The 14,002-nt window shown below is 53.9% G+C and overlaps 1 protein-coding gene across 32 annotated transcripts in view; it reads left to right on the top strand.

The window, feature by feature from the left end:
* The window catches only part of BAZ2A (bromodomain adjacent to zinc finger domain 2A), a 37,924-nt gene extending 23,922 nt beyond the window's left edge, over positions 1–14,002 (top strand). For 22 of the 32 annotated variants that reach the window (XM_089308532.1, XM_089308533.1, XM_051832808.3 and 19 more), the window contains 24 exons: positions 229–591; positions 713–773; positions 1,734–1,842; positions 2,014–2,115; positions 2,269–2,479; positions 3,767–3,864; positions 4,177–4,242; positions 4,428–4,661; positions 4,753–5,007; positions 5,349–5,563; positions 5,814–5,888; positions 6,067–6,247; positions 6,321–6,401; positions 6,599–6,743; positions 7,794–8,458; positions 8,571–8,793; positions 8,877–9,032; positions 9,135–9,286; positions 9,463–9,752; positions 9,860–9,992; positions 10,082–10,228; positions 10,850–11,076; positions 11,199–11,342; positions 11,428–14,002. In XM_089308532.1, coding sequence (XP_089164658.1) covers positions 229–591; positions 713–773; positions 1,734–1,842; positions 2,014–2,115; positions 2,269–2,479; positions 3,767–3,864; positions 4,177–4,242; positions 4,428–4,661; positions 4,753–5,007; positions 5,349–5,563; positions 5,814–5,888; positions 6,067–6,247; positions 6,321–6,401; positions 6,599–6,743; positions 7,794–8,458; positions 8,571–8,793; positions 8,877–9,032; positions 9,135–9,286; positions 9,463–9,752; positions 9,860–9,992; positions 10,082–10,228; positions 10,850–11,076; positions 11,199–11,342; positions 11,428–11,593 — 4,499 coding nt within the window. In that variant the 3' untranslated portion in view covers positions 11,594–14,002. Of the gene's footprint in view, positions 1–228; positions 592–712; positions 774–1,733; positions 1,843–2,013; positions 2,116–2,268; positions 2,480–3,468; positions 3,560–3,766; positions 3,865–4,176; positions 4,243–4,427; positions 4,662–4,752; positions 5,008–5,348; positions 5,564–5,813; positions 5,889–6,066; positions 6,248–6,320; positions 6,402–6,598; positions 6,744–7,793; positions 8,459–8,570; positions 8,794–8,876; positions 9,033–9,134; positions 9,287–9,462; positions 9,753–9,859; positions 9,993–10,081; positions 10,229–10,849; positions 11,077–11,198; positions 11,343–11,427 lie in introns of those variants that run through there. The other 10 variants (XM_051832805.3, XM_070052378.2, XM_089308545.1 and 7 more) reach the window with 4 other exon arrangements.

Genomic DNA, 14,002 nt, shown 5'->3' with positions numbered 1-14,002 from the left:
GCAGGAGGAAGCTGGAAGCTCAGGTGAAAGAGGAGTTTTCATAGAGTGACGTCCAGCAGCAGCTTTGTCCTGTGAGAGTGCTTGGGGACGAAAGCCAGAAGCTTATTTCTGTCTAACCCTAAGGAAAAACCCTTGAAGTTGCTCTGTCTAGCTTAGTCCAGGTTTGAGGAGGTTCTCGTCTTCCGTGACACCATTTTTCCTTTCCCACCCTGTTTGATTGGATTCCAGATAACAGCTTTGACCTGAATAATGGAAGTGATGCTGAGCAGGAAGAGATGGAATCTCGGGCTTCTGACTTCCCACCCGCCCTGATGGAGCCAGCCCCCGACCAGGCGTCCGCTAGTCCGCTTCGGCCTGCAGCCTCCCCAGCAGTCTCCCCCACAGCCTCCCTCTCAGTGTCTCCAGCCGCCTCCCCCGCTTCCTCCGCAACCCTCCCAGCAGTCTCCGTGACCGCTCCAGTGGCCTCCCCAAAAGTCTCTCCTGTAGCTTCCCCAGCAGCTTCCTCAGCAGTGCAGGAGGTCGGCAGCTTCCCCGAAACCTCTGCTGGCCTGGACGAGGTCGCCGGAGAGGGGGTCGCTGCTCCCAGTAGTGGTGAGTGTCCAGACTGCTCTGCCTGCAGCTGCTTCCCAGACGTTTATGTCTTTCCTCCTGGCCTGTTTAGTAGTTTGCTGAAACTCGAAACTCTTGGGTAATCCCCTGTTTTCCCCCCAAGGTGATGTCCTGAGAAGACGTATTGCTACCCCAGAGGAAGTTCGTCTCCCACTGCAACATGGGTAAATGCTCTCGTGTGCTACACGCATGGACGAGTTTAATGCATGTCTCTAGAACAAGGGCGCTCCTTTGTCCATCTGAGGTGGGGGAGGAATGGGCTAGGTAAGAGTAGATGACAGGAAACTTAGCCGCAATGCTAGTGTTTCTTGAGATGTCCTGGGTTTTCCTTCTCTCAGGGTCTGTCTTCACTCACATTTTCTTCCTCTTGGGACTCAGTTTTGCTCAAGGGGCTCCAGCTATTACCTTTTCCAAACTAGCTGGCTTGTCCTCTTTTTAAGGAGAGAGGATAATGACGAATGGGGAGTGGCTTATTACCAATGAATTGAGGTGGTTTTGTTATGGTCCCTCTTTGGTGAAGTTAGGGCAGGAAGCTCCTTCACAGAGGAGCAAGCCAGCTAACCTCAAGGGCCTGGTAGGATTAGCTGCCTTCCTGGGATTTCCCCTTCTCTCTTGGCTACTTGTGATCATCAAGTCTGAGTGTAAGGTTTAGTCATAGAATAATTTTGCTGCTTAGAACACAGGGTTCGTAATTAAATCCTGGCCTGCGGAGTCATTTCATGGAGTCAGCGTGGATTTCTCTGTGCTGCCTGCCTCCCCATCCTCTGTCCGCTCTGTCCCCTTAGGCCTTCAGCTCTAGAGTGGAAACTCAGTGATTGCCCTGAACGGCCTCGGGGAGGGGTGTCTGGCTGCTTGGACGTCTGCCTTTGTGGAAAAGAGGGGTGGCGGTCTTTCAGAGCTGGGGCATTTTGCTGCATTGCTTTCCTCCTGAGGGGTTTGCAGATTTTTTGTAGTTCAAGTCTGCCGTTTAATCAAGCTTGTGTGTCCTGCAGCATTTGCATTTGCATGCAGTTCTAGTGAGACAGATGCGGGAGGGTCATCTGCTCAGTGGGCTTGCTCCTGGGTGGCATGGGGAGTGAGTAGGGGTGTGACCTGGCGACAGGGCCCGTGTGCTTCTCTGGCAGGTGGCGGAGAGAGGTGCGCATCAAGAAGGGCAGCCACCGATGGCAGGGGGAGACATGGTATTATGGCCCCTGTGGGAAGCGGATGAAACAGTTTCCAGAAGTGATCAAGGTAATGTGGCTTTTGTGGGCTTTTTAAAAGGAAGCACAGACTCCTTTCCTTGCGCCCAGTAGCAGCAGGCTGGCATTGTTTGCTCCAGGGCCTGTTCTGCTTGTGGTGTTGCTTTCCAAAGGCATGATAGGGCTGTGACCTCATTAATGTTGCTTTACTTCCTCCTTGTAGTATCTGAGCCGCAACGTGGTACACAGTGTCCGCCGTGAGCACTTTAGCTTCAGTCCCCGTATGCCTGTTGGAGATTTCTTTGAAGAGAGAGACACACCAGAGGTACAGACTCAAGGGTTTATATATGCTTCTGTCACTGAGAAAGGTAGTGGACAAGCTGCAGCTTCTTGTAGGGTTTGGGGATTCTGGGAGGCACTGACTGGTTCAGAAGGCCTAACAGATTCCTTCCTGTAATGGTCTCCCTCTTTCCCTTAGGGCTTGCAGTGGGTACAGCTCTCGGCCGAAGAGATTCCTTCCAGGATCCAGGCAATTACTGGCAAACGAGGCCGACCTCGAAACACTGAGAAGTCTAAGACTAAGGAAGTTCCCAAGGTGAAACGGGGCCGAGGTCGGCCCCCCAAAGTCAAAATCCCTGAGCTATTGAATAAAACAGATAACCGCCTCTTAAAGAAACTGGATGCCCAAGGTACAGTGGTATTTGTTACTGTGGGATTCCGCTCCTTTCGTGAGGTACCTGAAGCATTGCTGGTTACTAATGCTTGGGTTCCCCAGAACTGGGACTGCCATTATCTGGACAGAACGAGTCTGGAATGCAGCGTCTGGGCCCCAGCCCTTTGGGCACTACTTTTCTAACCCGCTTCTTCCTTGAGCTGCTCTGCCCCTAGATGTGGTTACAGAGCCCAAAGGAGAGGCCTTCTGTACCCGCTGTTACTCATCCTGCAGCTCCGTACTTGCCTGATTGCAGCTGTACCCTCTTGCCCTGCTCGTTACCACCTTCATGGAGATTCAGAATTCACATCTGAATTCAGAAGATAATCAGCTCTATTTTAGTAGGATAGAGAGGTGGGAAATGTCTGGGTTTTCTTCAGTAAATACTGCATTTACTCGTTTAGTGTGAAGAATAGGAAAACATTGAGTCGTTGGATTCTCATTCAGAGTTCAGCTCTGCCATGTTCTTCTGACTGTAGGAATGAGAACAAGTCTGATGTTTAACGGATGCTGTAAGTGCTTCATCTGCCCATGCTAGATCTGACTTAGAGGATTGCCATGTAGAAGTAGGGTGGTGTTTCTATACCAGAAACAAGAAGATGCACTGTTATGTTGAAAACATCAATTTGGAAATGCCCTATTGTTTGCAAAAATTATACTTCAGTATTCAGTTTTTCAGAAAGGAAGAAATTCAGATGGTTTAGTGGAGCGAGACTTAGGAACTGACTGTAAGCGACGCCACGCGAGGGTTAGTGTGACTGTAGTGAGGCGTCTGCCTTTTCATCAGGTGTATTCTGGGTTTGTTGGTGCCTCTGTCTGCTGCCCTCCTCTCCGGTAGTGTGGCCTTCTGTTTCCGTTCTCAGTTCCCTCTGCTATCAAGTCTGGGTTATTGCCCTTGTTGGGTAGCCTGGGAGAGAGACAGGCCAGAAGGCTACTCTGCCATTGTGGCTTCTTTTCCATCAGCAGGACCCCTTCCAAAGCAGTCCGATTGGAGCCAGGGGTTGCTGCTTCTGGGCAGGAGATGCCATTTGAGTTCTTTGTGCCACCTCCGTAGCAGGTGCCTCACCTACATTTTTTCTCCCAACGTTTTATTATGTATACTTTGAAATTAAAAAAAAAAAAAAAAAAAAAAAAAAACCAGAAAACTCTAGATTCTTCAGGGTGCTGCTTGGGAGGCCAGCTTTGTGACAGGTGTGTGCTGCCCTGGATGCCAGGGATTCATCGTCCTGTCTCACTTGATTACTTTTTCTTTCTGCCTTCACAGAAACACTGAGTGAGGAGGATAAAGCAAAAATCAGTAAAAGCAAGAAGAAGATGAGGCAGAAGATACAACGGGGAGAGTGCCAGACCACCCAAGGGCAGGTGAGGACATCAGTGGTGGTGCCCTGGTCACTTTGCCTACGACCTGCTTCATCTTCTCTTCCATCTCCCACATCTGCCACCCCTGTATAGCGGCACTTCCATTACCCTGACATTTCTTGGCTTTGATTTTAGCGAATTGGCTTGTTCAAGAAAATGTGGACACCTGCAAGGTGAGGGAAGGATCCGTTGCCAGCCTGTCATCCCATCGCTCGCCTCTCCTCCAGCACCTTTGTCTGTTTTTGAATCCTAGCCTGTGCAGAGATGCTGTCAAGGGTTTTGAGGAGAAATGACTTCTTCCTTTATGATTTACAGGCCAGAAACAAGCGGAAACAAGAGACCAAGAGCTTAAAGCAGAAGGAAGCTAAGAAGAAACCCAAGGTAAGTGCGTGTACGCATTTGCTGAATATAATTTTGAAGCCACTGAACCGATACTTTGTGCCCCAGTCTTGCTTTGTAGTTGCATTTCTGGGCTCTCTCTCAGGCTGGGAAAGACCAGGACCAGGACAGGGTGGTGACTGGTGTCTTCATGGCACTCTTCGTTTCTCTCTGCTTTGGGTGTGTAGGTTGAGAAAGAGAAAGTAAAGACAAAGCAGGAAAAACTAAAGGAAAAAGTCAAGAGGGAAAAGAAGGAGAAGGTGAAGGTGAAGGAAAAGGAGGAGGTGGCCAGAGCCAAGCCAGCGTGTAGGGCAGACAAGAGCGTGGCCACGCAGAGGCGCCTGGAGGAGCGGCAGAGGCAGCAGATGATCCTGGAGGAGATGAAGAAGCCCACAGAGGACATGTGTCTGGCTGACCACCAGGTAAGAGGGGAGGGCTCTGTTAGAGGCAGAGCTTCGTGAACAGCACTCACAGGATGTGTGACAGAACTCCTTGCTGCTTCTGCCCCTCCAGCCTCTGCCTGACTTCTCCCGCATCCCTGGTCTGACTCTGCCCAGTAGGGCATTCTCAGACTGCCTGACCATCGTGGAGTTCCTGCATAGCTTCGGCAAGGTGCTGGGCTTTGACCCTACCAAAGACGTGCCTAGCCTGGGGGTGCTGCAGGAGGGACTTCTCTGTCAAGGTGACAGCCTGGGCGAGGTGCAAGACTTGCTGGTGCGGCTCCTGAAGGCTGCCCTCTGTGACCCCGGCCTGCCCGCCTACTGTCAGGTGAGCTCAGCTCCTCGGCAGCCGGGAGGGAGGGCCCGAGGGCCAGCCCTTTATCGTCTTACTTTCGCTTTTTCTTTGAGTTCCTCCCTCCGAACAACTAGAGGAGAAACAGAGCTTTCATTTCTGTTCTCCTTCTCTTTCCTTTTCTTCCTCTCTCCTTATTTTGTCCATTTCCCTTTATTTTATTCCTTTTCTTTTGTATTCTTCCTTCCTTCATAGTCAGTCTTCATGTTGTCCTTTCTTGATCCCATAGCATTCTGCTGTGTTTTACTGTTCCAGGTTCATGTGTCTCAAGTTGTTTCTCTTCCCTCTTCACTCCCGTTATGCTCTCCTCCACACAGTCCCTAAAGATCTTGGGGGAGAAGGTGTCTGAGATCCCCCTGACGAGGGACAACGTGTCTGAGATCCTGCGCTGCTTCCTTATGGCGTACGGTGCGGAGCCGGCCCTCTGCGACAGCCTGCGCACGCAGCCTTTCCAGGCCCAGCCCCCGCAGCAGAAAGCAGCTGTCCTGGCTTTCCTTGTGCATGAGCTCAACGGCTCCACCCTCATCATCAAGTGAGAGGCTGGGGGTGTCACAGTGGGCTGGGAGAGGGGCTGGCCTCCCAGGAGTCCTGGGGTGACGTGGATTCATTGCTGTGTTCTGAAGGGCCTCTTCAGAACTTGGCACTGAGTCTCGTTGCCCACCTTGCCGTCTGGGTTCTAGGCTGAGACTCCATGTTCAGCTGCAGCCCCTTTTTCTATGACTCTCCCTCCCTCTTTCCTGTGCTGCCACTTTCGCCTCTCAATCCCATTCCCTGTTCTGCAGTGAGATTGACAAGACTCTGGAGAGTATGTCCAGCTACAGGAAAAACAAGTGGATCGTTGAAGGTCGGCTCCGGAGGTAGGGACAGGACTGAGCCCGGAGAGGGTGGGCCATAGCCAGAACCTCTGCCTGGAGTGCGATGCCCTCGCTCCTCCCTGCCGTGGGTTTGGGCTTGCTGGGGGCTCTGAGTGGCCTAGAGTCTGGGTCTGTTAGGTTCCTCAGCGCGGTTTCCCTTACTCTCCTCATCTGTCTCCAGACTGAAAACTGCTCTGGCTAAGCGAACTGGGCGGTCTGAGGTGGAGATGGAGGGTCTGGAGGAAAGCCTGCGAAGGAGGCGTAGTTCTCGGATCATGGAGGAGACCAGCGGCGTGGAAGAGGAAGAAGAGGAAGAAGCTGCTGCCGCCGTCCATGGCCGCAGGGGACGGAGGGATGGAGAGGTACTGGCCAAAGACCAAGGAAAGTGGAAGTGGGAAAACAGATTATTTCTCTTTTTTGAGTTCTTTTTCTCAGTGTCCTCTTGCCTCTCTGCAGGTTGATGCCACAACATCTAGCATCCCAGAGCTGGAGCGCCAGATAGAGAAGCTGAGCAAGGTACCCTGCGGGCTGCTCCTGGGGCGGGGGTGTGTGGGGGCGGGCAGTGAGTCGTGTCGGAGCTGGGCCCGGGTGGTGCTGACTGCATAGGAACTGAGCTGTTAGCATTTCTCCCGTATACTGGATGCTTCACCGTTGTCACTTCGGAAGTGTGGTTTTTATTTGTTGTCTGTCTTCCTTTTCCACTGCCTACCCAGCGTCAGCTCTTCTTTCGAAAAAAGCTGCTACATTCATCTCAGATGCTTCGGGCAGTCTCCTTGGGTCAAGACCGATACAGACGCCGCTACTGGGTGTTACCATATTTGGCTGGTATCTTCGTGGAAGGAACAGAGGGGAGCTTAGGTAGGTGTGTGGGGGAGGCGGAAGGGGAGAGCCTAGATTCTGAATCCTGTCTAACAACAAAAGTTACACAATTTCTTTTGCTCTACCTGGTAGTCTTGGGTCTTTCATTTTATGAGAATCAGTATAGGGATGAAGAGCGCAGGCGCTGGGCCAGTTGTCTTGCCTACCTGTGAGCGTGCACCACACGGAAACACACCTGGATTTGATGCCCGGCTCCAGCTCTGTCTTCTAGCTTAATGCCAGTACACGTTCTAGGAGCAGTGCTGATGGCTCAAGCAGTTGGCTTCCTGCCAAGTTTGTGGAAGACCTAGATTGAGTTTCCTGCTTTTGGCTTCAGCCTAGCCCAGCCCCAGCCTTTTTGGGCATTTGGGCAGTGAACCAGCCAATGTGGGCTCTGTCTCTGTCGATCTCATTTTCTCTCTGGAGTAAGATTGCTCACCTCTTCCATTTACCAACTGTAGGCTTCAGTGTGTCATTTGTAGAGGTCTTTCATGAGGCTGGGAGTACAGTAACGTGAGTTAATACTCTTCGAATACCTCTTAACAGAGTTGGTTCTCAGTAGATGCTGGCTTTTGATCTGTTGCTGCTGACTTTGGAGGAAAGTGTTTCTTTTCCAGATACTGTATTTATTGATATAAGCTGTTCTTATTCCAAGAGAAAATGAAAGTATATACTATGTTTAATTTTTTTTTTAATCTGAAAGGCAAAGAGACCTAGCTCTCATCTGCTGGTTCACTTCCCAAATGTCTGCGACAGTGAGGGCTGAGCCACGCTGAAGTCAAGAGCCAGGAATTCAATCTGTATCTTGCACGTGGGGGCAGAGACTCAAGTACTTGAGCCATTACCACTGCCTCCCGGGTGCAGATTGGGAGGAAGCTGGGATTGGGAACAGAGCCAGGACTTGAACCCTAGCACCCCAGTATGGAATGTGGACTGCCCAAGTAGCATCTTTACTCCTTACCAAATGTCTTCTCCATCCTGGCTTATGTGCCTTCTTTCTTTCCCACTATATAGCTGTATGTGTCTTATGGTCTTTGCTTCTCTTTGTAGTTCCTGAGGATGCTGTAAAGCAGGAAACAGAGTCCTTGAAGGTGGCAACCCATCCTCCACCCAACCATGTGCTCTTCTCTGTGAAGAGGGAGCCTGGTGGCTCCAGCACGGCTGCCAGTTCTCCTGCCCGAGCCCGAGGCCGACCTCGAAAAACTAAGCCTGGGTCTCTGCAACACAGACACCCGAAGTCCCCTGCCAGAGGACAGGATTCAGAGGAGCCCCAGGCGCAGCTTCAGCTGGAGGCTCAGCCCTGTCCTCAGCTTCAGGCTCCTGCCCAGCCCCAGCCCCAGCCCCAGCCCCAGTCGTGTCCTCAGCCCCATAACGGATTCCTGGAGCCAGAAGGCTCCCCCGTGTCCCTGGGTCAGAGCCAGCATGATCTCAGCCAGTCAGCCTTCCTGTCTTGGCTGAGTCAAACTCAGAGCCATGGCTCCCTGTTGAGTAGCTCAGTCCTCACACCTGATAGCAGCCCAGGAAAACTAGACCCAGCCCCGGGACAGCCCCTGGAGGAGCCGGAGCCTGAGGAGGCCGGGTCCAGTCCTGATGCTCCAGCACCCTGGCTTAACTTCCCAGCCCCGACGCCGTGCAATGCTGCCCCGACACCGCCCCCTGCAGGTTCCGAGGACCAGCCCGCACCCTCCCCTCAGCTGCCTGCCTCCTCCAAGCCAGTAAGTCACCAGCACTAGTGGTAGGTGCTTCATCTTGCCACAGGCTCCGTTGCCTGAAGTTAAGGGGCCTCAAAAGCATGGACATGCCCTCATTCCTGTGTTCTGTTCACAGGGCAGCAGAGCCAGTGCTGCCAACTCGTGTTCTCCGGTGCAGTTCTCTTCTACCCCTTGCCCTGGGCTGGCCGCTAAGCGGCGGACAGGAGATGCTGGAGAGATGACACAGAGCCCCACAGAGTTGGGACAACTGAAGCGGAGAGGGAGGCCTCCCAGTAAGTTCTTCAAGCAGATGGAGCAGCGTTACCTAACCCAGCTGACAGCGCAGCCTGTGCCCCCTGGTGAGTGACCTGGAAGTGGTGTGGAGGAGGAGTGACAGCTGCTTCCTGCCCCCGCCGGTCACATCCATGTGCTCTGCCCACAGAGATGCGCTCGGGCTGGTGGTGGATCCGGGATCCTGACGTGGTGGACGCCACGCTGAAGGCCCTGCACCCCCGAGGCATCCGGGAGAAGGCACTCCACAAGCACCTCAGCAAGCACAGGGACTTCCTGCAGGAGGTCTGCCTGCGGCCCTCAGCTGGCAAGTAGACCCGACGGCACCTGCCTGGGGAGCCCGGTCGGCAGTGGGCGGCTGCTGTGGACAGTGGCCTGATGGCCTCGCCCTCTGCCCCTCCCTTCTCAGACTCCATCTTTGAGCCCTGCCAGCTGCCTGCCTTGCAAGATGGGATTCTGAGCTGGTCCCCCACAGAGAAGACCTATGAGACAGACTTAGCCGTGCTTCAGTGGGTGGAGGAGCTAGAGCGGCGAGTTGTCCTGTCGGATCTGCAGATTCGGGTACCATGGGGCTTGCCCTGGGTGGGGAGGGGAGGGGAGGGGGGTGTCTTAATCCCTTGTTCAACCACTTGCAAAAGCCCTGAGTGCCCACTTGACAAACGACCTAATGTTCCTTTTCTTCCCATGTCCGGTTTCCTTCCTGTGTAATGAGTTTTATTCCTCTCTCTGGCATCAAGGGCTGGACATGCCCGAGCCCAGACTCGACTCGGGAGGATTTGGCCTACTGCGAGCACCTGCCTGACTCCCAAGAGGATATCACGTGGAGGGGGAGGGGCAGGGAAGGACTGGTACCGCAGCGTAAAGCCACCAACCCGCTGGACCTGGCCGTGACACGGCTGGCCGCCCTGGAGCAGAACGTGGAGCGCCGGTACCTGCGGGAGCCTCTCTGGCCGGCGCATGAGGTGGTGCTGGAGAAGGCCCTGCTCAGCGCACCCAATGGTGCCCCTGAGGGCACCGCCACAGAGATGTGAGTGTCTCCCACTCCCCCAGTCTTGCTCCTGGAGAGAGAAGGGGTGTGTTCTCCCTTCAGTGGATCCCGCTCCTCATCCAGGGGTCACCATCTTCTTCCTCCAGATCATACGAGATCACCCCTCGCATTCGGGTGTGGCGCCAGACGCTTGAGCGGTGCCGGAGCGCAGCGCAGGTGTGCCTGTGCCTGGCCCAGCTGGAGCGCTCCATTGCCTGGGAGAAGTCCGTCAACAAAGTGGTAAGGGGTGGGGGGCAGCCGCACTGGGGAGGGTCGCTGGCAGGTGGAGGCCTGAAGCCTCACTCGGCCTCCTCACAACCTTGGTCCAGACCTGTCTAGTTTGCCGGAAGGGTGACAACGATGAGTTTCTTCTGCTTTGTGATGGGTGTGACCGTGGCTGCCACATTTACTGCCATCGGCCCAAGATGGAAGCTGTCCCAGAAGGAGACTGGTTCTGTGCTGTCTGTCTGGCCCAGGTGAGGCTTCTGTTCCTTCAGGGCCCTCCCGTTTACTACCAGTCCTACAAAGGACCCTATCATGCCCTTGGTCTTTGCAGCCTCGGTGGCACGAGACCTGGGTTCTAGTCCTCCTTAGGATGTGTTACTTACGTGGCCTTAGCTGCTTCCTCTTTAAAATAGGCATAATCAACCACCTTCCACGTAGATTCACATGTTGGCTTCTGTGTGAAAGGATTCTTTTCAAGATTATTTATTTGAAAGGCAGAGAAAGAGAGAGACAGAGGTCTTCCAACCATTGGTTCACTCCACAGATGGCTGCCAACAGTCAGGGTTGGGCCAGGCTGAATCCAGAAGGCAGGACCTCCATCCCGGTCTCTCGTGGCTGGCAGGAACTTAAATATTTGAGCCATCTTCCCATGCTTCCCAGGTGCATTAAAAGCAGGGAGCTGGATCGGAAGCGGAGTAGCCAGGACTTGAACCGGGCACTCTTCTGGTATGGGATGCGGGCGTCCCAGGTGGCAGCTTAACCTGCTGCACCACGACACCAGCCCCTGTGAAAGTATCTGGATTCCCGTGACCTGGAGGGCATGCAGCATACGGTGCCAGCGATGGCTGCTTTTACCTTTTTCCTGTCCTCAGCAGGTAGCGGAGGAATTCACTCAGAAGCCTGGTTTCCCAAAGCGAGGCCAGAAGCGGAAAAGCAGTTACCCGCTGAGCTTCTCCGAGGGGGACAGCCGCCGGCGCCGGGTGCTGTCGCGGGGCCGAGAGAGCCCTGCGGTGCCTCGGTTCTCAGAAGAGGGGCTGTCTCCATGCAAGCGGCGGCGGCTCTCAATGCGGAACCACCACAGCGATCTCACGTTTTGCGAGTGAGTTGAGCGAATCCTGGGAACAGCTGGCTGTATGTACCCTGCCAGAGCCAAGGGCTGGGTGGGCTGCGGTTGTCCACGTCTATCCTGAGATGGAGCTGTGGCTGTTCTTGTGGTGCCAGGATTATCCTGATGGAGATGGAGTCCCATGATGCAGCCTGGCCTTTCCTGGAGCCTGTGAACCCTCGCTTGGTCAGTGGGTACCGGCGCATCATCAAAAACCCTATGGATTTTTCTACCATGCGGGAGCGACTGCTCCGGGGCGGGTGAGTAGTTGTCAGCTGCGCACACACACACCCCCCGCTTCTTCACCGCAGCTCTGAGCCAACTCCCGCCCCCCACCCCGCCCAGGTACACCAGCTCCGAGGAGTTTGCTGCAGACGCCCTCCTGGTCTTTGACAACTGCCAGACCTTCAACGAGGACGACTCTGAAGTGGGCAAGGCTGGGCACATCATGCGCCGCTTCTTCGAGAGCCGCTGGGAGGAGTTTTATCAGGGAAAACAGGCCAATCTGTGAGGCGAGGGAGGCGGGGTGGCCCCGCCCACCTTCCAAACAAACAAACCTGCCATTCTCAACTGCTGATGCTGCCCTGGGTCAGGCTGAGTCAGATAATCCTGATTTTGGACCCTGCCCACGGCAGCACCCACATCCTCTCTTACCCCGCACCCATCTCCCTTCCTCCTCCTGCTCCTTAGATCAGAGGGGCAGAGATGAGGTCCTTCTGGACTGAAAGCCAAAAAAAGAAAAATAATTTCTCCTTTCTGTTTTATTTCCTACTTAAAAATGGGAGGGGGAGAGAAGGCCCCGCTTCCTCCTCCTGGCCCCCCCCTCCCTGTACCGCCCCAGCATCCTGGGGTTATTTAACAATAGCAATAGTTCTAGTGAATGTGTGAAACCGAGAAACACTCTGTACTGTGTGCGGACCCGCAGTGACGGCCAGTAAGTGGACTTACTCCCAGTGTGTCGAGCCGGACACCGGGCCCTGGACATGCTGCTTCCATGTTCAGTCTTTCCTGCTCCTCACTTGCTCTCGAGTTTTTCTTTTCCTTCCCCTCTGCCCTCCATTTTTTCAAATTTTCTCTCGTCCAATAATGGAAAACTATCGTGTACGGGTTCTTCCCCTCCTTTCTCCCACTTTTTACCCTGCAAAGGAAAAAAAAAAGTTCGGAGGCCCCCGTCTTGCTGTCCTCTTCCTGCCGTGGCTGTCCTCCACGCTGAGTTTCCAGCCTTCTCTGAAACTCGGCAGCTGGGGAGAGGGGCGGCCGGCGCCTGGGCCTTCCCGCCTCCTCCCCAAACCTCCCGCTCGGGAACTCCTCAGGGACAAGTACTGCTGAGTTTGGGCACACCCCAAGATGAAGGCCAGGGAGCAGTTAACTGGCCTCAGAGCGAGTGTGAGAGTGTGTGTGTGTGTGAGTGTGTGAGTGTGAGACGGGGGGAGGGAGGGGATGCTGTGACTGCTGGGATCCCATTCAGTTTCCCCAAATTACCTGTTTTTATCCCTTTTCCCGTCGTCTCAAACTATCGTTTGTTTTTTGTCTTTGGGAAACCACAGGAACAAGCTCTCTGGGGACAAGGCTGTTTCCCTCCTCTCTCCTCGTCCCTCTGTTCCAGCCTCTGCAAACTGTGCAATCTTTCAGCAGGCGCTCCCTCCTCAGAGGCTTCGAGTTTTAAGCTTTTGCAGGGAGAGGGCTAGAACTGGATCTTTCCAAAATCCCTTGAGCTTCTGTGGGTTTAGTTGTGCTTTCTGCCCCCTCCCCAGCAGCAGAGACCCCGGAGCACAGGAGAGAGGGCAGGGGGAAGCCCTGGGTCTACCACTGCCCCGCAGGGCCGGTGAGTTAAGCCCCCAGCAGGTGAGAGGAAAGCGCCTAAGTGCACGTGATAGCCATGGGCCCCGGCCCCCCGCTTTCCTGCTCAGCAGAGCGCCTCCCGTCGGAGATTACGGGTACTTGCACTGGGGAGGCCGCTGCTCCCTTGGCGGGGGAGGGTGCCGGGCGGGGCACAGCACTGGCGGGGCGGGGCAGTGTGGGCCCGGGCAGCCCCTCCCTCTCCCGTATGTCCCTTCTCCCCCATAGCCTATTTCTAAAGTCGCCTTTTCTGTCAGATAAACCTCAAAACTTTTAACTTTATTTGAGATTTTTGTTTTTTGCTTTTAAATAAGAGGTGGATTGAAGAATATTTGAATTGACTTTATATTATGCATAAATATTTATATTTTATCTAAGTAACTGCGCTGTAACAGACTTTGTGTTGGCCAGCTGTTTGGGCTGTTGGAGCGGGGGCTCCTCCACCCGGGCTTCCCCGGCGGCGCCGCGCCAGCTCGCTCTCCTCGCAGGGGAGGGGAGGCGGAGGGCCTGGCGGCTCCGGCTCTGTGTTCCGCCCCCGCCCACCTCTTTCCCTAGGGACCAGGCACTCTTCAGGTGGGGGGGGTCCTCACCTCAGGTTTGAAGGGGGTGGGGAGCGGGGATGATCACAGGGGCCATTTCTCAGTTCTCTTTCCTCATCCTTACCACCCCTTGAGTTAGGTGGGTTTTCTCTTCTTGACGATAAGGAGTATTCGGTAGGGAAGACAGGTGAAAAAGCAAAGACAAGCCACCCTGCCCTCTGTTTCCCCTCCCCCATCAGTCTGGTAACAGGAAGAAACCACACCATCGACACCAACAAGTTTCCACGTTCCTTTTACAACAAAAGGGACTGACTTTTTATATAACCAAATGTGGTGTTTTAGTGACTTTTTGATAATGTACAGTTTTTTGTGAATTTAAATTTATTTCTTTCTATATTTTTAGGACCAATCTCATTTTTAATAAGGTTTAAAAAGGAAAAAAAAAAGTCTAGAGAAAGACTCCTGTTTTTGCCATGTGATGTTCCACAAGTGCAGCTGTAGAAAGTGCTTGTCAGTTGAATAAAAACCACATTTGATAGAGA

Source organism: Oryctolagus cuniculus, chromosome 11 (assembly GCF_051225735.1).
Source record: "Oryctolagus cuniculus isolate XC-2025 breed Fujian yellow rabbit chromosome 11, ASM5122573v1, whole genome shotgun sequence".
NCBI lineage: Eukaryota > Metazoa > Chordata > Mammalia > Lagomorpha > Leporidae > Oryctolagus > Oryctolagus cuniculus.
The sequence above is the reverse complement of the archived record's forward strand: the minus strand, read 5'-3'. Positions and strand labels throughout refer to the sequence as shown.